This window comes from Copadichromis virginalis, linkage group LG3, assembly GCF_057382275.1.
Source record: "Copadichromis virginalis isolate Kocher_CV1m ecotype Utaka linkage group LG3, C_Virginalis_male_GT1.1, whole genome shotgun sequence".
Lineage (NCBI taxonomy): Eukaryota > Metazoa > Chordata > Actinopteri > Cichliformes > Cichlidae > Copadichromis > Copadichromis virginalis.
The window spans coordinates 27,901,129-27,922,411 of record NC_140620.1 but is presented as its reverse complement, the minus strand read 5'-3'; the positions used below and the strand labels follow the sequence as shown (position 1 = coordinate 27,922,411).

General features: G+C 43.2%; 1 protein-coding gene across 1 annotated transcript; it reads right to left on the bottom strand.

The window, feature by feature from the left end:
* Positions 1-11,736: 11,736 nt before the first annotated feature.
* Positions 11,737-14,728, bottom strand: LOC146713881 (tripartite motif-containing protein 16-like). The gene has a single exon (XM_085450460.1). It carries the CDS (start codon positions 14,698-14,700, stop codon positions 13,024-13,026), a length of 1,677 nt encoding a protein of 558 aa, XP_085306586.1. The 5' UTR covers positions 14,701-14,728; the 3' UTR covers positions 11,737-13,023.
* Positions 14,729-21,283: the final 6,555 nt, after the last annotated feature.

Below are 21,283 nucleotides of genomic sequence, written 5' to 3'. Positions count from 1 at the left end.
CCTTATCTCTCTTTCCCAGGCCCCCCCAAAATGGGGGGCATGCGGTGGATTACAATGAAAGGTTATCCTCTGCTTTTCCAGCTGTGCCTGAAGAATTGGCGTCATCATAGAGAAAGCGTCCTGTAACTCTCGAGCACCCCCTCGGAAATTAGTGCCCTGATCTGACCATATCTTGAATGGGGTACCCCGACAAGAGATGAATCTTCGCACGGCCATGAGGAAAGCGTCTGAGTCCAGGCATGGCAGCAAATCCAGGTGTACACAACTTGTGGTTAGGCACTTAAAGATTATGCTCCAACGCTTCTCATGCCTCCGGCCTATCTTGATAGTGTAGGGCAGTGGTCCCCAACCTTTTTTTTGCGCCACGGACCGGTTTATGCCCGACATTATTTTCACGGACCGGCCTTTAAGGTGTCATGGATAAATACAACAAAATAAAACTAGTACCGGTACCGAAAAAAAGAAGATTTATTCATAACACACGTGAAAAGACCCAGGAAAACCGAGTTAACGATAAAAACGATAACAAAATAACGCTGAAAACCGATAAAAACCCTGAAAACCATACATTTCACACCTGAGCCTTAACTCACGCGGCCCGGTACTGAACAACTCACGGACTGGTACCGGTCCGAGGCCCAGGGGTTGGGGACCGCTGGTGTAGGGACCAAAGCAATTAACTCCAGTTGAACAGAAAGCAGGTTTGTGGATCCAGAGCCTCGCTGCTGGCAAATCAGCCATTATGGTGGGAGCAGGCCTCCCCCGCCAAGGTACTCTGCACATTGTCTTTGATGTCTCCAGATTACTTGTCGCCCTCTGATGATCCAATAAGTGCGCCGTATCTCTGCAAAGACGGGCTCTGGACCAGAGTGCAACAGAATCGTGTCAAAGTGTTGGACGAGGAGCTTAGTTACCGGGTGTTTGGGAGGTAGCACGATAGGGTGTATGGTGTCTGAGTCCAGACCTTCGGCACGTCTCAGGCGTCCTCCAACCCTTATCAGGCCAGTAACCGGATCATACTCAGGGCAGAGCGAACAAAGTGGACTATTTAGGGCCAGAGTTTGTCCCTTCATCAAAGCCATCACCTCCTCCGGAAAACTGTCATACTGAGCTGACTTTAAGATGGCTATCTCTGCTTCCACACGATCAGTGGCGGTCATTGGAGGAGAAACCGCCCCATGATGAGCAAGGTAAGTTGCTTTCACAAGCTCCTCCCAAGATGTGAAGTTGCCCGGGTCTGGAGTAGGAGACTGTGCCACTGTGACAAGCCCACATAGCATCCCTTTGCGCAGCTCATCTGTAGTCTCAGCCCTACCAGTAGGTTGGGAGGGCCAGTGTGCCAAACTTTGTTGCAAGAACTTGAGGCCCTGAGCCCAACGGCAGGCTGCCGAAAAACTACAGAGTTCCTTCCCCCTTGTGATGTCATCAGCCGGGTTTTCTGCTGACGTGACATATCTCCACTGTTGAGAACTGGTGAGCTCCTGGATTTCAGCAATTCGAGTCCCAACAAAGACCTTGTACCAGCAGGAATCCGACTGCAACCAACTCAGCACAGTAGTAGAGTCGGTCCACAAGATGGTATTCTGCAGTGGTAGAGTAAGCTCAGTTGAGGGTCTTTGCTGTTATGCTGTTAAAGACTAAGCGGGCTTTGTTGTTGTGATGAACAAGATGGTGTGGAATGTACCAGGATTCAGTGGAACCATGCACCTCCTCCGGAGTCAACTTTACCACACAGCCTGCCTTCTCCAGTTTTTTGATCTCCTCATTTTATGTCTGTGCTCTGCTGGGGTCCTTGCATAGCCGACGCTCATTGCCTCCCAGAAGAGCCTTGACAGCCTCTTGAGGTGCCTTCACCTGAGGAAACTGTGTGGCAAAGCAAGGGAGTAGCATATCAGTGGACTCCCTCTACCTGTACTCGGACTGTCCTTGATTCAAGGATGTTGATTGCCTGCTGGTCCTCCTTTGACCTGGTGACCTCCTTTTCATTCCTAAATGGGAGGAGGTCAATCTGCCACAGCCTCTCAACATCTTTGGAGAGCTCTGATGTCTGTGGGATCAATGATGAGTGCAAGCAATGTTCCCTCTAAGCTGCGCGCGTGTGCAATTGCGCACTGCTGGCACGGTCTCTGCGCACAGAAAATCTGCGTTGCACACAAAAAAAAATTGAACCTGAATTTAAATTAAGTTTAAAACTTTAACAATTCTGCAGTGTTAGTCAGTAAGTGACAGGCTGCTCCCATATGGGATTAAAATGATGCCACTTTATCCCATAGTCCAGCCAATAATGTGATTCACATTTGTATATACGCAGCTAATCAACGTCGTTGACAGGCTATGACAGCGTCCTTGTGTGCAGACACCAGTGTTTTAGCTAGCAAAGCGGTGTGGCTGATGTGGAGTGAAGCCACGTTAATGACAACATGTACAACCATTGGAGATGTGAGCAGGACAGACGGAACAATTGACAGAAAAAGTGTGGACTTTATACCAGTTTTTAAATTGTGTTGATAGGCCACGTAAAACCAGAGTTATAATAAAAATATATACAATGTTTGGTTTTCTTCCTGAATACTATTGTTGTTTATATTTACTGCGGGAAGAAACGGTAAAAACAGCATTTTATACAGTGGGGCAAAAAAGTATTTAGTCAGCCACCGATTGTGCAAGTTCCCCCACTTAAAATGATGACAGAGGTCAGTAATTTGCACCAGAGGTACACTTCAACAGTGAGAGACAGAATGTGAAAAAAAAATCCATGAATTCACATGGTAGGATTTGTAAAGGATTTATTCGTAAATCAGGGTGGGAAAGCTAAGCCTAGGTTCCGAGTCCTCCCCACCTCAACTGAACACGGCCGTCTCTGCATGCCTGCATAGGCCCCTCAGCTTCTTCATAGCGAGGTGGTTGCAGGGCAAACAGGCAGTTCCATCAAGCAACCCTAGTCGTCTGACCGGAGCCAACCGTCAGAAACATCAACCTCCTGACAATCAAACCCCCACCAGCTCAGGTCTCAAGGAGGCGGAGCCATGGGAGGGAACGCTGTGGGAGGGGCCCAGAATCAGGCGACCCAAACATGGGTACACCTGTCCAGGCCCCACTCCAGTGGTAAGTTCTTCAACATCCACCTCACGATAATCAACCTCCACCGGCCCGGGCCTCACAGAGGCGGGGCCGTGGGAGGGAATGCTGTGGGAGGGCCGCAGAACCAGGGAACCCAGACATGGGTACACCTATCTGGACCCTACTCAAGTGGCAGCCAGAGGGGATGGAAGTTCTTCAACATCCGCCTCACAATAATCAACCTCCACCGGCCCAGGCCTCACAGAGGTGGAGCCATGGGAGGGAACGCTGCAGCCATCAACCTCATTTAGCCTGAGAGGCACAGGATTGGGGCGGGCTCTCCACGCCCAGCCCGCCTGCAGCTGTCATGTCAAGCTCCATCCATAGATGGAGCGAGAAAATGGCCACCAGCACGGCATAAGTAACCCTCATGCCCCTGTTAGGGCATGCCGCCCTGCCCAGGGAAGGCCCGAAGGGGCAACTAGGGACCAGGGGGGGCTAACGAGGGAGGGGCCAAAGGGAGCTACTCCTGCGATGCCCGGCATCAACCAACTGCAGGCAGGGGACCATAAATGCCGGGAGGCAGGGCACACATGGCCTGCAACCAGGCCAACCAGGCAGCAGTGGCACCTTAGGCAGTAGGCGCTGAGGCTGCGTGATAGCAACAACCTTGAGGTCCACTCTACTAGATGGGACCTCAGGAAGGGCTAATTCCCACACCCGGAGTGCTCCAATCAAGAGGTGAAGGGACCCATCTTACTCGACACTGTGCCCGGGGACCAGCAGGGGGCAGCCCAAGGACAGGTGGGCAACACCAGAGGAGAGGATGGAAGCTTCATCGACATCTGCCACCTGGCAGTCAACCTCCACAAGCCCAGGCCTCACAGAGGCGGAGCCATGGCAGGGACGCTGGGGGAGGGGCCAGCAGTAAATCAGCAACAGGTGTGGGGGGTACCCAGCCCATGGCCTGCCTAAACTGGTGTCACAGCAGTGGCAGCCATGTTCCCCATAGTAGCCTGCTCTCTCATTTTTTGAGGCAGAGAAGGGGGAGGGGCGGTCCATTTAATGCTTTCAAAACCAAGCACGGTCTGTCTAGTTCGTGCTGGCAACAAATCAGTGCATGCAAGCATCAGCTACTTCAGCCAGCACAGCATGCTCTAGACTGCTTTCATGTTAGTCATTTATTTGCCCTTTTTCACCTAGGCACAGCAACACTGCTCGTGCCTATTGTAAAAAGGCAAAAATGCCATACACAAACATGTTTGGGACGTGTGGGCTGCCATACTTCTGCTACCAAGCAAAGGGGCGGGGCCACACGCTAACCAGGATGTGCTAACAGACAGCCGGCAGTAGCCGCCACCGGAATTCCCCTTTCACTGTTTATTAGCTCCTGTGTCACATTGCTGACACATTGCATATGCTTGGAACTCTGACACATTTCCCCAATGTAGCCGAGCTACGAGCGGAGCACCTACTGGCCGCGTTAACCCGCGAGCTGCGGGCAACACGCCAGACAGGCTAACCGGCTAGAATGCTACTCGCAGGCCGATTAACGATTAGCTGGCAGTTTATTCCCCACAGCGTTAAGCAGGCCAACAGCGAATGCTTGGAACGCTGAAGCCATATCCCCTCTGTGTTAACACACATAGCAGCCGAGCTGCACAGTGCCAAGGCGACAGCGAATGCTTGAATGCTGAAGCCGTGTCCCTGCTGTGTTTCCTCACTGTAGCTGAGCTACTCGCTAGTGTTGCGAAAAGCAGTTTCACCCCGGTTCTTTTTTATTCCCCGGGCATCCAGAGACGGCACCAGACTCAGTAGTCATTACACAAAACCTTTATTCATCTTTATTCGTCTTCATTCATCTTTAGTTAAGCATGCATCTTCTAGAAGGGGAGATGTGCAAGGCCAGTGTCCCTCTGCAGATGTTCCACTCCTTTGTTTGTTACAGTCAGCTTTATAGAAGTGACCCCATCATAAAAACCCCTATGGTGTGCTGCAAACTCTGTGTCTGTTTGTGTATGCACGAGCACGTGAGTGCCTGTATGTGCGGTACCCATATGTCTATGTGAGTGCACATGAGTGACTGTGCATGTAGGTGTGGGTGCGTCGTAACAGTCAAAGCACTGTGTGTGTGTCTCTGTGTATGTGACTTCCTACCAGTCATAAAAGTAATCTCCTCACTCAATCTACACCAAATTACTTTAGACAAGATACAAAACACAGTTAACATATTACATTACAAACACTGAGACCCCCACTTTGCATCCACTGGGCCATTGCCCTCTTGTTGTCTTACATTTACAGATAAGGTGGAGAGTCTCCTGCAAACCTACTTCTAAATTATAACAATTATGACCGTTTATTAGATTCAGGTTAAAGCATCAGCAACCCCCAACTGTAGCTTCCTGTCTCCTTTTATGACAGCAACAATTACAACAATTACACACACTCTCAGGCCTACATCTAAGCCAAACTGAAACACAGTCCAATCCTTCCTTATTCCTCTGATCTAAACAAATTTAACACATCATATTATAATAATTATTTTCTTGTACTCACACTAGCTGGCAGCCGCACAGCGTGGTCCGACCAGCGCATAAGCCTGTTTTTTTTTTCGAGGCGACATGCCAGGAAAGGGGGACCAACCAAGGCGAAGCAAAGGGCCAGCTAGGTGGAAGCAAGCTAAGGGATACCAGGGCATACCAAGGGAATACCGGGGAACACCAGGGGAGTACCGGGGAATACCAGGGGAGAGGCAGCGCCCATGGAGGATGCGGAAGCACGCTCCTGATGGACGCACATTCATACAGAACTCTCAAGGCACTCACACACACAGACAAACAAGTGGAGATCAAACAATCACTGGTGTCACGTCTGCACAGCTGTTTTATACGTGAGCTGTGGGATGCAGATGGCTGTTTAGTTCTAACTTACTAGCAAAGTTCATCTTCATATGTGGATGTCTGTAATGCTGTATGTGTATGACATGTAAGGATGTTGGTGAACTATTGTTAAATATCTGGAATTGGTACAGTTCTAAAGCATGCTGTTCAAATTTAGCATCCCTGCTAGCAGACACACTCTGTCCCTTTCATTTCTGCGATGTCAGGTGACTTTGGTGTCATGAGGCTTAAGGGCAAGTTTAATACAGAAGATCTGTAATTGCTTAACCGCCTGCTTTCAGGTATGGTGCTGGTCCTATGGTGCTGAGTTGCATCAAAAGAACACCATACCACTGTGAAGAAGAGGTTGGAAACATCATGCTTTGGAGCTGTTTTTCTGCAAAGGGACCAGGACGACTGATTCATGTAAAGGAAGGACTGAATGGGGCCACGTATTGTGACATTTTGAGTGAAAAACTCCTTTCCTCACCAAGGGCATTGAAGATGAATTATGGCTGGGTCTTTCAGCATGACAATGATCCCAAATACAGCACCCGGATAACAAAGATGTGGCTTCATAAAAAGCATTTCAAGGCCCTGGAGTGGGCTAGCCAGTCTCCAGATCTCAACCTCATAGAAAGTCTTTGGAGGGAGTTGAAAGTCTGTGTTGCCCAGCGATGGCCCCAAAACATCACTGCTCTAGAGGAGATCTGCATGTAGGAATGGGCCAAAATACCAGCAACAGTGTGTGAAAAACTTGAGACTTAGAGAAGACTTTTAGAGAAAACATTTGACCTCTGTCATTGCCAACAAATGGTATAAAACAAAGTATTGAGATAAACTTTTGTTATAGAAGAAACACTCATTTTCCACCATAATTTGCAAATAAATTCTTTAAAAATTAGATTATGTGATTTTCTGGATTTTTTTTCTCATTTTGTCTCTCACAGTTGAGTAATAGCCATGATGAAAACTACAGGCCTCTCTTATCTTTTTAAATGGGAGAACTTGTACAACTGGTGGCTGACTAAAAACAAGTTACTGAAAAAGTATTCATGCTTAAAGTGCTTCACTGAGCTGAAATTTAAACTTAAAACATCAAGATATATTAAAATAAAAAGGAAAATCAAAATTAAAAGGACTTCAAAGGCTTCAAACTGAACATCTCAATATCTGAATAGCTTGATATATTATGGACTATCCTCCATTGCAGTCACATGCCTCTCCAGTCACATACCCCTTGAAGTCATGCTAAGGAGAGACACGACGATCAGCAGTGTGGCTTCATGTTGAGAAAAAGCACTACAGATGTGATGTGGAAATGTGTTTATATTGATGAAAACTCAAAATCAAACTAAAGAGATAAATTCATGCTGCTTATCGCAGTTGGACCATCAATTCTTCAAATGTAACTTTGAGCTCCTACATGTGTCATATTCATTGTTAAGTCACAGTTTCACATCAAAGTTTTAAATACCTATGCTATGTAACTTTATCTCAGGTTTACAGAAGGTCTCAAACACGATGACACACATTTGATGACTCCAGGTGATAATGCCTTGAGCCTTGTGCTTGAGTAAAAGCTGATCTCCCTCCTGACTGCTGCAGAGCTCCTCCTGTTCCTCTGGAATCTGTGGAGGCTCTGGTACCTCCTGGTCCAGACTGAAGTTCCTCGCGTGGTTTCAGACCTGCTGCTCATCCAGATCCTCCTCTTCCTTACAGTCCTGTTTTTGTGGGAGATCTTGAGGAACAAAAAAACACAGGAATGTGATGAAACAAGAACACACATTCAACCGTACAGAGTTAAAAACATGTCCATACCTATGATGTGTGAGTTTCTGTCGGGTTTCCGGCTGATATCCAGCAGTCTGTGCTGACGGTTGATCTGCACAGACTGCTGGCAAAAAAAATGATTTAATATGAAGGCAATATGAGCAGAGAGCACAAACAAGTTGAGGAATTGGCTGTGTTAGTGCAGTGAGAGAGTTATTTGTAAAGAAAACAGTTTTCACTAGCAGTCAAAAACACTTACGCCTGCATTTTTATTTTGTTAGATAGGAACAAAATGATAGCAGAAGTGCTGCCACGTGTCTGACCTGAAAAAGAGGACCAATTTGCTTATTTGGTAGTTCAATAAAAGGCTTCAATTAGTTAAGAGTGAGGGAACAAATTAGTTTTATGTTTGAAGTTTTGTCGTGGTATACAATATTTGAAATGTTAAAAAACAAACAAAACACTACACTTTCAGAAATATTAGTGGGTGTGTCCTTGTTTGTTTGTTTTTGTTCACTAAAGTGGCCCTCACATAAGATGACAGTGCCAGCAGTGGCCCACAGCTGATGTAACTTTGAGACCCCTGGTATACATGCTTCTCAGTGCGTGTTTTTTTTTGTGAGACTCAGGGATCACAGTTTTTTTGTAGCCATTTCCCTCATTGCTGGGTTTCAGAAATATCTGATTTATTTTTGTGAAGGAGAAGCTCTCAAAACTTGAATCAAGTCACTGACTGGCCAATAGGTGTGTCGAATTTTGGATCACCTCAAATTTCTTGGGACCTCGGCCGAGTACATACTAAAACGTACCTGGTACCAGGTATTACCAACTAATGGTTAACCAATAAAATTAAGTCAGGTCAAGTAGATACTAGAGGAAAACGGCTACCATTCTCTTCTTTCTCCCTCATCCTTGCTAGAGATGATCAGTGCATGTTCAACAGTTTCTGGTGCATTACCATAAAAGCTGAGACCTATGGGGAGGTTTTCCATGCAGTGTATGAGAGTTCCTTGTTCCAGTTCCTGCACTGCATTCTGTTCAAACCTACACACTTTTAGATACTGTGTCTTAATATTCCTGCCAAATATTCTACATATGATTCTTAATGATAGTCTAAGGAGCTGGGAAAGAAAAGCGTCTGGACTTTTTCAGGGTTTCAGGGTCAAATGGTGGAGAGTCGTCCCCCCACCCCGAGAGGAACAAAGGACCCCCTAATGATTCTCCACCTAATCACATGAGCCGCCACACGGGTGTGGATCACAATCAGCCAGGGTTTCGGTTGAGCTCATTGTGAAACCTGGCCCCACCCTATCATGTGATTTCCTGAGGTCAGGTGGTCCAGGGCATGAGTGGGTGTTAAGGCATCTGGGAAGGGATCTTAAAACTGAATTATAGATGAGAGACAGTTGGTGTCGTAAGCCACCGCCCCTGTTCAAAGATGGTCGCTCACAGTGGAAATAAATGAATTCTTTGACTCCTTTTTCAAACCATCTGTCCTCTCTGTCCAATATGTGAACATTGGTATCCTCGAAAGAGTGACCTTTATCTGTCAGTGCGCCCCAGGTTTGCAGCTGTGGCTACAATGTAGCTTGCTATTGCCAGTGTGTGAATGTGTGTGTGAATGGGTGAATGACTGAATGTAGTGTAAAGCGCTTTGGGGTCCTATGGACTAGAAAAGCGCTACCATCTTTATCCTTATCTCTCACTGTCCACATCATTTGAGGAAAGATGTGGACACTTCCATAAGGCAGGTTTCTCTTAAAAACATAAATAGATGTTACCCTGTCAATCAATTCTTCTAACTTTTTTAAGAAAGATACGTTTGGACTGCTCATTCTATGAAATTCATCCAGAGACCTTGATGCACGTGGTTTGCACCTTCTGGAATGATCTAGCTTTTCTTTGTGCTGGAATGATGTAATGTTTGGTTTCCACAATGATAAAAAATAACAAGAGAATTAAATTTAAACAACCTATTAATAATCCTAGGTAACTATCACATCCACAAAGCAAAATTTTGTCATTTTAAATCTTTGTTCAAAACGTTTCAAAAGGAAACTGAACGCAACACTAAAAAGCTATTTAGACCTTCCACCTGTGCCTAGTTCTTTTTATGTTTTTGTATAATAATCTCTCCATGGCTCTGTTCGACCTATGAGCAACTATCAATGAAAATTATGGGAAAAAATATCCTTCACAAAAATCTAAACGGGTAAAAGCGTATGCCTGCTGAGCGGCACGGGGGAAATGGCTTTCCAACAAACAATAAAGCAAACAATTAGAATCAGAATACTTTATTGATCCCTGGGGGAATTAACCACGTTTGACAAAAAGCCATACATATATGTGACTCTCTTATGGATCAGGCAGCATGTTATGGAGTCGTGTGTCTTTATTTTGCTGAACCACATCCCTACAAACACTCATCAGAGATCCGTTTCTCAGTATTATAGCACTCTTCATCTCCCTACAGGCGTATTTATCGCTGTTGTAGCTGAATCTGGTTCCACTCACTGAACCACGGTCCGTTTTAAGATGATTTAAATCCGTTCTCGTGTCTTGTTTTCACGGTTACACTGCGCTCACTGTCCTTTTCCTCCACATTACAGACTTAATTTCACAACGGCTTATTTATTTATTATTTATTTTTCCGTTGTCGCCTAATGTTTGATTTTCATTCAGCTCTATCATAGCCTTCAACCTCTCTCCCGCCATCAACTTCTGCTCTTATTTCACTTCCTGATAAGTCACTTCCCTCTGCTGTCTGAATTGAATTGTACTCACTACCGTTCAAAAGTTTTAGAACACACCAATTATTCTAGTTATTGCAATTAAAGTTTCATGTCAAATGTTAAAGTCCAATGAAAAGATTGAAAAGGTACAAATGTAAGTGATGAACTGCCAGAGGTTAAAAAAAGTAAGGTTATAATAATAATAATAATAACAATAATTAAAACTTTATTTATTTCAAACTCTTCACAAGAACCACAGCATGCTTCACAATAATATAAAACAGATGTATATAAAACAATACAACTGCTCATACAGCACAACTCTAGTTAAAAGCCAGTCTAAATAAATGAGTCTTTAGCTGCTGTTTAAAAGAATAAATACAATGAGGTTACCCAAAACTGAAAAATAATGTACATTTCAGAATAATACAAAAATGCCCTTTTCAGTGAGCATAAAATGGGTTATCAATTTAAAGATGTTCTGCAGCAATGGAGGTTGATCCTGGACCATAAAATACTGCCAGTGGACTACTGATGACTGGAAGATGGTATTGAAATCTTCGGTTCATCACGCAGAATCTTTGTACACCATCAAGAAGGTGAAAGGATGGTTCCACAGTGTGTGGCATCAATTGTGAAACATGGAGGAGGAAGTGTGATGATCTGGGGCTGTGTTGCTGGATCCAGGGTCGATGACTTGTACAGAGTGAGAGGAACCCTGAACCAAAACATAAGTCCAAGCTATGCCAGAACTATTTCAGGAAAAAAGAACAAGTTGGTAAGCTTGAAAATATGCAGTGTCCAGCACAGTATCCAGACTTACCCCACTGAGCAGGTTTGGGATGAACTGGACAGAAGAGAGAAAGCAAAGCAACCTACAAGTGCCACACATTTATCGGAACTTTTGCAACAGATATGGGAAGAACTTTCTGAAGAATGTTTAATTTCTATTGTAGAAAGAATGCCACAAGTGTGCTCGCCTGTTATGTCTGCTAAAGGTGGCTACTTTTGGCTGGTAGTGTATATATGAGGACACTTTTTGCTACAGCATCAAAAACTACAGCAGATTCTTTTGGATATTTTGAATTTGTCCACAAATTCTTTGTATGATAATAAAAACATTATAATAGATGTCCTTATTGTTCCATATTAGGTATATATTAATATACTAGTAATACTAATATATACATATTAGGTATGTATGTGGGGAGAAAACCGTTCAATGAGGTGCCTGAATATTATTCATTTACATTATTCATAATCCAGTAAAAACAAAAAAAGAAATGAAATAGACATAAATTACATGTTTATTCTTGTGGGAAAAAATGAAATGTGTTACAGACATACATTGCACACATTAAAATACATTAAATACATTAAAAACATTAAATATATTAAAATACATTAAAATCACTAGTGTCTTATAATTCTTTTCAAAAACATTCCTGATGACATGATACACAGTAATATGTGTTTAATACACTGTTAATGTTCTGATTTGATGACAGATTTCACCAGGTGCAGGACAGACACATTTCTGAAATTCTGATGCAGATTACCATGATTAATGACACAATGCACTTTATTATTTAAGCTTTAATCAGCCTGAAAACATAGCACAATGCAAAACATGTGGACAATCTGAGCTGAAATACCACTCCATCCCTTTTAGCAGGGTGAAGGCACATCTCTTGTGTTATCAATCAGATTTCAGGTTCATCGTGACTTGCTGAGCACAGAAATGCATTATTAAAGTCCATTTGTCAATTTTATGGTCAAGGTCAGTTTTGGGATTTTTATGGTCATTCCATTGTATAATTCTATCACATGTTTGCTACACATTTTACTTTTGTATCTTCCCTCATTTCAAACACCACGAAGTCAAAAGCTACTATTTCCACGCAGAAAGAGTCAAAATTGTGTGAGTGCACGATAAATATTTCCATGTACAGCCAAACATTCCAACTTTTAAAACAGAAACTGTTCAAACTTAACCCACTGTGTCTCTGTACAGCAGCTGCACATTCAGTCAGATTAAACTATTTAAAGGACTCAGCTTAGGGCAAATAAACATTTCTATTCTCCACAATATACAGGTCCGTATTATTTGTTTTTATATTTAAAAAGTTTAAATATACTTTGTTTACATTATATAGTTTCCCTTACGCAGTATGATTCGGAGGCATGTCATATTTTCATTGCTATGCAGATGTAACCCATCTTTATCTATCCACAGCACTAGATGGCAAAAACAATTAATTAACTGCAAGAATGCCTTAAAGACATAAAGACATGGATGACCTTGAATTTCTTGGTTCTGAATTGAGATGAAACAGATGTGGCACAATGTTTCAACTTCATTGGAATTGAGGTTGTGCCATGGTTATCAGCCATAAGAACAAATTCAGATTTATATTGATGTAAGGTATATAAATGTAAGTACAGTTTGAATCAGTGCAATATTATTTTCACACATCAATGGACCACTGAACTTCTCAGCTTCTAAAATGTAAAGCCTCATTTAGAAACTACACAAGTACATATAATGGTCAGGGATCAACATGAACCTGTCTTCTCTATTTGACTTTAATCAACTCTGCAGTGGCTCCATCAGAGTGACAAAACCGAATTCCAGCATAGAGCGGCTGAGTGAATGTGGTCTGGACTCTGTGGAGGAGAGTCATGGTTTCAGAGACGCTGTAGAAAGACAGAATACCTGCTCTGTGATCCAGGTACACTCCTACTCTGGAGGACCGAGGACCTGAGAGGACAGTTGGGACTTTGTTGTGCCAAAATTTATAGCTGTTTGTGTCACAACGTAATGCCCAAGATTTGTCATTGTATCCAAGAAAACATTCATTTAGGCCCGTTTTTCTGCTGATATTCTTCAATGTGACTGCTACACAAACTCCTCTCCCTCTCCACTCCACCTCCCAGTAACAACATTCAGTCAGAGTCTGTCTACTCAAAACCTGATAACATCCAGTGAATCTGTCTGGATGATCAAAATAAAATTGTTGTTGGTTCATAAATGTTGCTTTTCTGTTCCCCTCAGATAATAACAGATGTGTGTATGCTGTGTTTGGATCCAGTGTGATTTCATGTGAATGTTTTAAGAATCCAGCTCTGGTCTTTGGCTCAGGTGGTGACAGTAAAACATCCACTTCAGTCACTGTCAGTGAGATGTTTGTCCATTCCTCTCTCAGAATGTCCTGTAGTTTATCTCTGGTCTCTGACACAGCTGCTGTCACATCCTCAAAGTAGCTCAGAGGACGAATATTGATGCTGGATGAGTGTGTAGACTCACTGAGTGCTGACAGTGAGGGGTAGTTGTGTAGAAACTGGTTGTGATCCTCTGTGTGTGAGAGCTGCTCCAGCTCGCCGTCTTTCCTCTTCAGCTCAGCGATCTCCTGCTCCAGCTTCTCCTGAAGCTCTTTGACTCGACTCACTTCAGTTTCCTGCTGGGATCTGACCTGCTGCTTCACATCAGAGCTTCTTTTCTGGATGAGACGGATCAGCTCAGTGAACATCTTCTCACTGTCCTCCACTGCTTTATCAGCAGAGCCATTGATGGCCTCCACCTCCTGTTGAAGCAGCTTCACATCTTTCTCTCGCTCCTGGATTCTCTGCTGGATGTTTAGTCGTCTCACCTCGAGCTCCTTCTGCTTCTCAGTCCTTTCTGCTGCAGCTGGGACTGTTTCATGGCCTTTATGTTCATCAATTGTGCAGAGATAACAGATACTCTGCTGATCAGTACGACAGAAAATCTTCATCACCTCATCATGACGAGAGCAGATGTTCTCCTGGAGCTTCTTGGAGGGGGCCACCAGCTTGTGTTTCTTTAATGGAGCTGCATCATAGTGAGGTTGGAGGTGTTTCTCACAGTACGAGATAACACAGACTAAACAGGACTTGATGGCTTTCAGCTTCCTCCCAGTGCAGACATCACAGGCCACATCTTCAGGTCCAGCATAGCAGAGATTAGCTGGAGCAGCTTGGAGTCCAGTCTTCTTCAGCTCCTCCACCAACTCTGCTAACATGATGCTTTTCTCCAGGACAGGCCTCGGTGTGAAAGTCTTCCTGCACTGAGGGCAGCTGTGGATTCCCTTCCTGTCCTCTTCATCAAAGTGGGCTTTAATACAGTTCCTGCAGTAGCTGTGTCCACAGGGAATAGTCACCGGATCCTTCAGTAGATCCAAACAGATGGAACAAGAGAAGGTTTCTTCATCCAGCTGAACTCCTTTCTGCGCCATTTCTCCTCTCAGTGTCAGTGACTGTGTGAGTTTCTCTTCCTCATAACTGAAACTAGTCTGAGCTCTGATCTCAAAATGTGAATGGAGCCTGTCAGCTCTGAAACTTACACGTCACCACATGTTGGTTACACCCATCTTCAAACTGCAGATCTGAGGGGGAGGGAACGAGGAAACACGTGGACAGAGAGGAGGTGCTGTGTTTAAGAGCAGGAAGAAGAGGGAGGGTTATCAGGCTGTGCTTCACTCCAGGAAGAGGAGCAGTTTGAGAGCGATACTGATACTGATAGTTTAACCCTTTATTTACTGCTCACATCAACGTTTAAGCTTGTTAACACTTTCTTCTATATAAATAAACTTCAGTTTAGAAATGTCAGAGTTCTCACCGAAGTTAACAAACAGTTCTTCAGTTTCAGTCAATGCAGGAGGATAATGATCCTAAACATACAGATAAGGCAGCCACTGACATGATGCTTATGTTGCATTTAAGTTTATGTTCATTTCAGTTGTTTCTCTCCCTCAAATACCATCAGAGGTGAGAGGGTGCAGCAGGTGTAGTAGTTGGTATATGAGTCAGTAAACAAATTAAAGTGTTTTCAAACACATTCATCTCCATAAAAATGTGATAAATGTTTGACAGGAATAATAAAAAGAAACCCTGACTCCTTTAAAAATATTTTTCTGTTGTTACAGTTGAGTTGATCACAACTTCTACAATCATTTTTAACAGGAACGTGGCTAAATACAGGTATGTGAGAACCAGTCAAAAGTGGCAAAAGTCTAGACATTCTGTACTTAAGCAGAAGTACAGACACTAGTGTTAAAAAACACTTTACTACAGTAAAAGTTGAAGTACTGGTTCAACTTTTTTACTCAAGTAAAAGTAATTAAGTATAGGCTTTGAAATGTACTCAAAGTAAAAAAAAAGTAAAAAGCAGTTCTTTGCAGGACATTTCTCCCACCTATTTTTTTTTTATAAAGCTAACTGAACCTTGTGCTATAGTAATGTAATAATTCTAATCGTATTCAACTTGAGTCAAAAGAAAAAGAAGGATTTTTTTTTTAAATTGCAATTTTTTTAATGCCATTATTGTACAAAGTGCCTTTGCCTCTTAACAGGAAAATGAGCACAGTCAGAGGTTAAAGTGAGATTCAGCAGGTGGAGAAACCAAAAAGTCAGTTTTAATCGCTCAGTGGTGGGGAAAAAAATCACAAGTTTGCCCGGCCCATCGGAGCCATCCGTGGGGAGGAAGCAACGATCGCGCCGCCGGCCCGGCACCCCATAGCCAGATGTTTGGACTAGTTTACAACTGTTGAGAATACAGGCAGTGCAGAAATATTAGGCAAATGAGTATTTTGTCCACATCATCCTCTACATGCATGTTGTCTTACTCCAAGCTGTATAGGCTCGAAAGCCTACTACCAATTAAGCATATTAGGTGATGTGCATCTCTGTAATGAGAAGGGGTGTGGTCTAATGACATCAACACCCTATATCAGGTGTGCATAATTATTAGGCAACGTCCTTTCCTTTGGCAAAATGGGTCAAAAGAAGGACTTGACAGGCTCAGAAAAGTCAAAAATAGTGAGATATCTTGCAGAGGGATGCAGCAGTCTCAAAATTGCAAAGCTTCTGAAGCGTGATCATCGAACAATCAAGCGTTTCATTCAAAATAGTCAACAGGGTCGCAAGAAGCATGTGGAAAAACCAAGGCGCAAAATAACTGCCCATGAACTGAGAAAAGTCAAGCGTGCAGCTGCCAAGATGCCACTTGCCACCAGTTTGGCCATATTTCAGAGCTGCAACATCACTGGAGTGCCCAAAAGCACAAGGTGTGCAATACTCAGAGACATGGCCAAGGTAAGAAAGGCTGAAAGACGACCACCACTGAACAAGGCACACAAGCTGAAACGTCAAGACTGGGCCAAGAAATATCTCAAGACTGGTTTTTCTAAGGTTTTATGGACTGATGAAATGAGAGGGAGTCTTGATGGGCCAGATGGATGGGCCCGTGGCTGGATTGGTAAAGGGCAGAGAGCTCCAGTCCGACTCAGACGCCAGCAAGGTGGAGGTGGAGTACTGGTTTGGGCTGGTATCATCAAAGATGAGCTTGTGGGGCCTTTTCGGGTTGAGGATGGAGTCAAGCTCAACTCCCAGTCCTACTGCCAGTTTCTGGAAGACACCTTCTTCAAGCAGTGGTACAGGAAGAAGTCTGCATCCTTCAAGAAAAACATGATTTTCATGCAGGACAATGCTCCATCACACGCGTCCAAGTACTCCACAGCGTGGCTGGCAAGAAAGGGTATAAAAGAAGAAAAACTAATGACATGGCCTCCTTGTTCACCTGATCTGAACCCCATTGAGAACCTGTGGTCCATCATCAAATGTGAGATTTACAAGGAGGGAAAACAGTACACCTCTCTGAACAGTGTCTGGGAGGCTGTGGTTGCTGCTGCTGCAATGTTGATGGTGAACAGATCAAAACACTGACAGAATCCATGGATGGCAGGCTTTTGAGTGTCCTTGCAAAGAAAGGTGGCTATATTGGTCGCTGATTTGTTTTTGTTTTGTTTTTGAATGTCAGAAATGTATATTTGTGAATGTGGAGATGTTATATTGGTGTCACTGGTGAAAATAAATAATTGAAATGGGTATATATTTGTTTTTTGTTAAGTTGCCTAATAATTATGCACAGTAATAGTCACCTGCACACACAGATATCCCCCTAAAATAGCTAAAACTAAAAAACTAAAAACTACTTCCACAAACATTCAGCTTTGATATTAATGAGTTTTTTGGGTTCATTGAGAACATGTTGTTGTTCAATAATAAAATTATTCCTCAAAAATACGACTTGCCTAATAATTCTGCACTCCCTGTAGATTCCTTAATATAGATCAGAGTTAAAGAGAATATATTTGGGGATTGGTTGTAATATTACAATATGGCGGTTAATGGGAATACAAAATAGAAAAATGGGCCTGGGATGGGAACAAAGAACTGAGGTGCAGGACAGGAGGACAATCAACACCCACCCCCAGGGAGAAAGCAAGAGTTACTGAGGGTGAGGGGCAGACAAAGGGCAAAAGAGACACTACCTTAAAAGGAGATGGGGGTCAGGGTGTCAGCACCCTTGGCCACTGTACTAGTGTATTTTTGTGCAATACGTTTTCTTTTTATTGTCAATGGTGCAATAGACCTCAATACTTGAAATGTCAATTTACTTGTATTTTTATTCCTATTTATCCCCTTCGTATATTTTATTTATATATGTGTGTGTGTGTATATATAATATTCTGTAACTCTGTAACTTCTGTCGGTGCTGTGCTTTTGGAAACAGAATTTCCCAGAGGAACCCACCCGAGGGATTAATAAAGTTTTATCTTATCTATTTCCATTGTGGGGGTGTTTACTGTAGGGGGGAGGAGACCAGAGGTTTTAACTGTAACTGTTTTGTGGAGTTCTTTAGATCAGCCTTTAGCATAGGATGCAGTGTGCTGATCTCCAGATGCATCTGTAAGAATAATGGGTAATAAAAGGATTGTGTGAAACATGGAAACATCTCAGCGTGATCTCTACCAGGACCAAAAGAATCGCAGAGACCGGCGTTGTCGCAACACAACAGCTTAGTAGCTTGAAAAGTGCCTTTGCAAAAACAGCAATTGCATACACTCAAGTGAACAAATACACCCAAGAGCATTTAACCTACATAACATAATGCGATCAGAACTCACCTTCTGGCAATCACACACAGCAACAAACCAAGGGAATAAATATTGCCGGTGTTACAGATTAACTGGTGATGGTCAAACAGATCAGAATCAGAATCGTGTTTATTGGCCAAGTATATGTGCAGACACATACAAGGAATTTGGTTCCGGTAGATGGTGGCTCTCAAGCACAGCAATGTAAATCACACACACACACACACACAGACACAAAAGATGGCTCCGGACTTTTACATAAACATAATATATTCAGTCCTGTAGAAAGTTACATATTTAAAAACATATGATCCTCTCTGGTTACTTTGGTATGAATAACTCTGAATCACTTTATGGTAAATAACACACTATCTGCAAAAAACTGTGAAAGAATTCCACATGACAAGTTTGTAGTTCAACATACAAGTGACGACCTTTGACCTTCATCAGGTTTTATTTAATTGTGTTAGAGAAAATCTCATATGCTCTTCATGCAGCTGAGTACATCAAGTGTTTAAAACGGAAGCTGTGCAGGTCTGAGATCAGCAGCTTTGTGAAACACCAAACTGAGGTCCTGTTAATGCTGATATATAGTGACACAGTTACATGAGTGATTAATCCTTTTGTTTTTAACTTTATCAATAAAACAGCTGCAGCTTTCACTGACAGCACATGTGGTACTTTAACCTTTGTACTGTTTTCATCAGTTCATTTTGCAGTTAACATGTTGGATGATCTGTCTGCTGTCACTGGGTGGTGCTGAGGTCTGAATCTGAGGGCAGCTCCTGTAGTCACAAAGAGAACAGAACCATCAAACTCAGATATAAATTTTATCCCTCAAAATTGAAATAAAGCTGATTCTTCTGTCCTCACACACTCAGGATCTGAAGTTCTTCTCTTGCATTTTTTTCAGTATTGCAGTACACTACAGTACTTTAATCCATAGTTCCTGATTAATGAGGAGTTACTGAAGTTCAAGCTTTAAAAAAAAATGTTACTGTCTTTACAGATGTGGCAAGAGACTGAAAACATGCTGTTGTTTGCACATATTTAATATTCAGCTGCAGCAGGGTGCAGCCTGCTGTTTTTAAAGTATAACACTTGTAATAAAAGTACAGTGACGTTAATTAATGACTGAGCAGCCTGGGGCGTTTCTCTTGATTTCTTTAGTCAGGGTAAATTCATTCACCTGCACAGATTAGCTAAACGAACCCTGACAGCCGAGTCCTCATCTTAGCTAGCTAGGTCTCAGGACCGAGCTAAGGACGGTAGTTACGGATTAGCTTACAAACACGTTTAACTTACCGAAAAAGTGCAGCAGGGCCTCGGGTCCTTCTGTCGGGTAGTCCAGTTTACTGAAGAACACCTCAGGCTGTCAGGTTAAAACACTCGGTCGTGTTTTCGTAGCGTAAACGCTGGCCCTCCTCTCAGAGGCTCTATCTGCTATTCCCGAACAGAGATACGCAAGTTTCTCCGTGACTGCAGCTGCCAGTCAAAGCTGCTATGATGACGTCTCACTCCAATTTAACATCACCGCGGTAGGAATTAGAATCAGACTTATGGGAGAGGAGACCCCTTGAACATAAATCAGCGTGATGAGAACCATTGATAACAAAAGAGAATAAATTTATTTTAGTCTGACCCCAGTCTTATCCGCTAACATGGAGGAGGCGGGGTTTATGACGGCGATAGAGACGTTTTGGCTTCATTTTCGGGGAGCTGTCGCGTTGTCCATGTTTTCTACAGTCAATGCTCAGCCCCCCCCCCCCGCACCCTCACCCACCTTCTCATGCTCAGCACTCACTCACCCCCTCCCTCCTGGCTTGTCACTACCCGATCCGTACCGGAAACCCGATCGGTACCCCGCATGCGCAAATCTTACGTCACTTCCTCTCTTTGCCAACATTGCGACATTCAATATATTTGAATGATGGGGTTAGCGCCCAGTTAGCTCCTAGCATTTCTCAACAGCTCTGCCTCCTTTTCGACTGCCCGGGACATTTAAACAATGGATAATCCGTATACAAAGAAATTCATGCTTTTCTCCTCAACAGAGAGTGTCCCCCGATTGAGCAACAGCGCTGTAAAATAAGAATGGCGCCTAATTACAGAGTTAATAATGCAGACTTTGTAATATCTCACGTGTAGATTCATCAGCCAGATGAAGTGTTTACTGACAATTGACAGTGATAGCGCACATCATCATCACTATTCCAACAATCTTCTCCTCACAGACAAGCATAAACACACTCGACTATCGCTAAATCAGATTTAACACACGTTTGTAATGACGCTAATTCAGTTTATAATAGGGTTTATTCGCTCGGTCAGCAGGTGGCGGTATCCTCGTACACTGGGGAGTAAACTGCCATTAAACGAACAGAAGAAGAAGAAAACATCTGCACATGCGCGGTACAGATCGGGTAGACCCGATTTGTACGGTCAGACTTTACACATGCGCAGTAAGGATCGGAGAGTCCTGATCCGTAACTTTCTTTTTATTTTTCGTTTTTGTCTACATTGTACTGAAACGCTTCATTATTGCAAACATTTTAAGATATACTTGTTATTCTTAACATCTTAACAGATACTCTGACCCATAACTATCGTAAAACGCTACGACCGGAAGTAGAAACCTTTCGCGCATGCGGGGTACCGATTGGGTTTCCGGTACGGATTGGGTAGTGACATGGCTCACAGCTTCTTCTTCTTCATCTTCCTGGTTGGAAACCAATGTTAAGGCACATTACCGCCCCCTGGCTCAGTAGACATTTAGATGAGAAAATACATATTCGACACATTTGAGGAAAGTACTAATAAAACCACAAACCAGGCGAGAAATTTGGGTGTAGTGATGGATGCAGACCTAAACTTAGAAAAA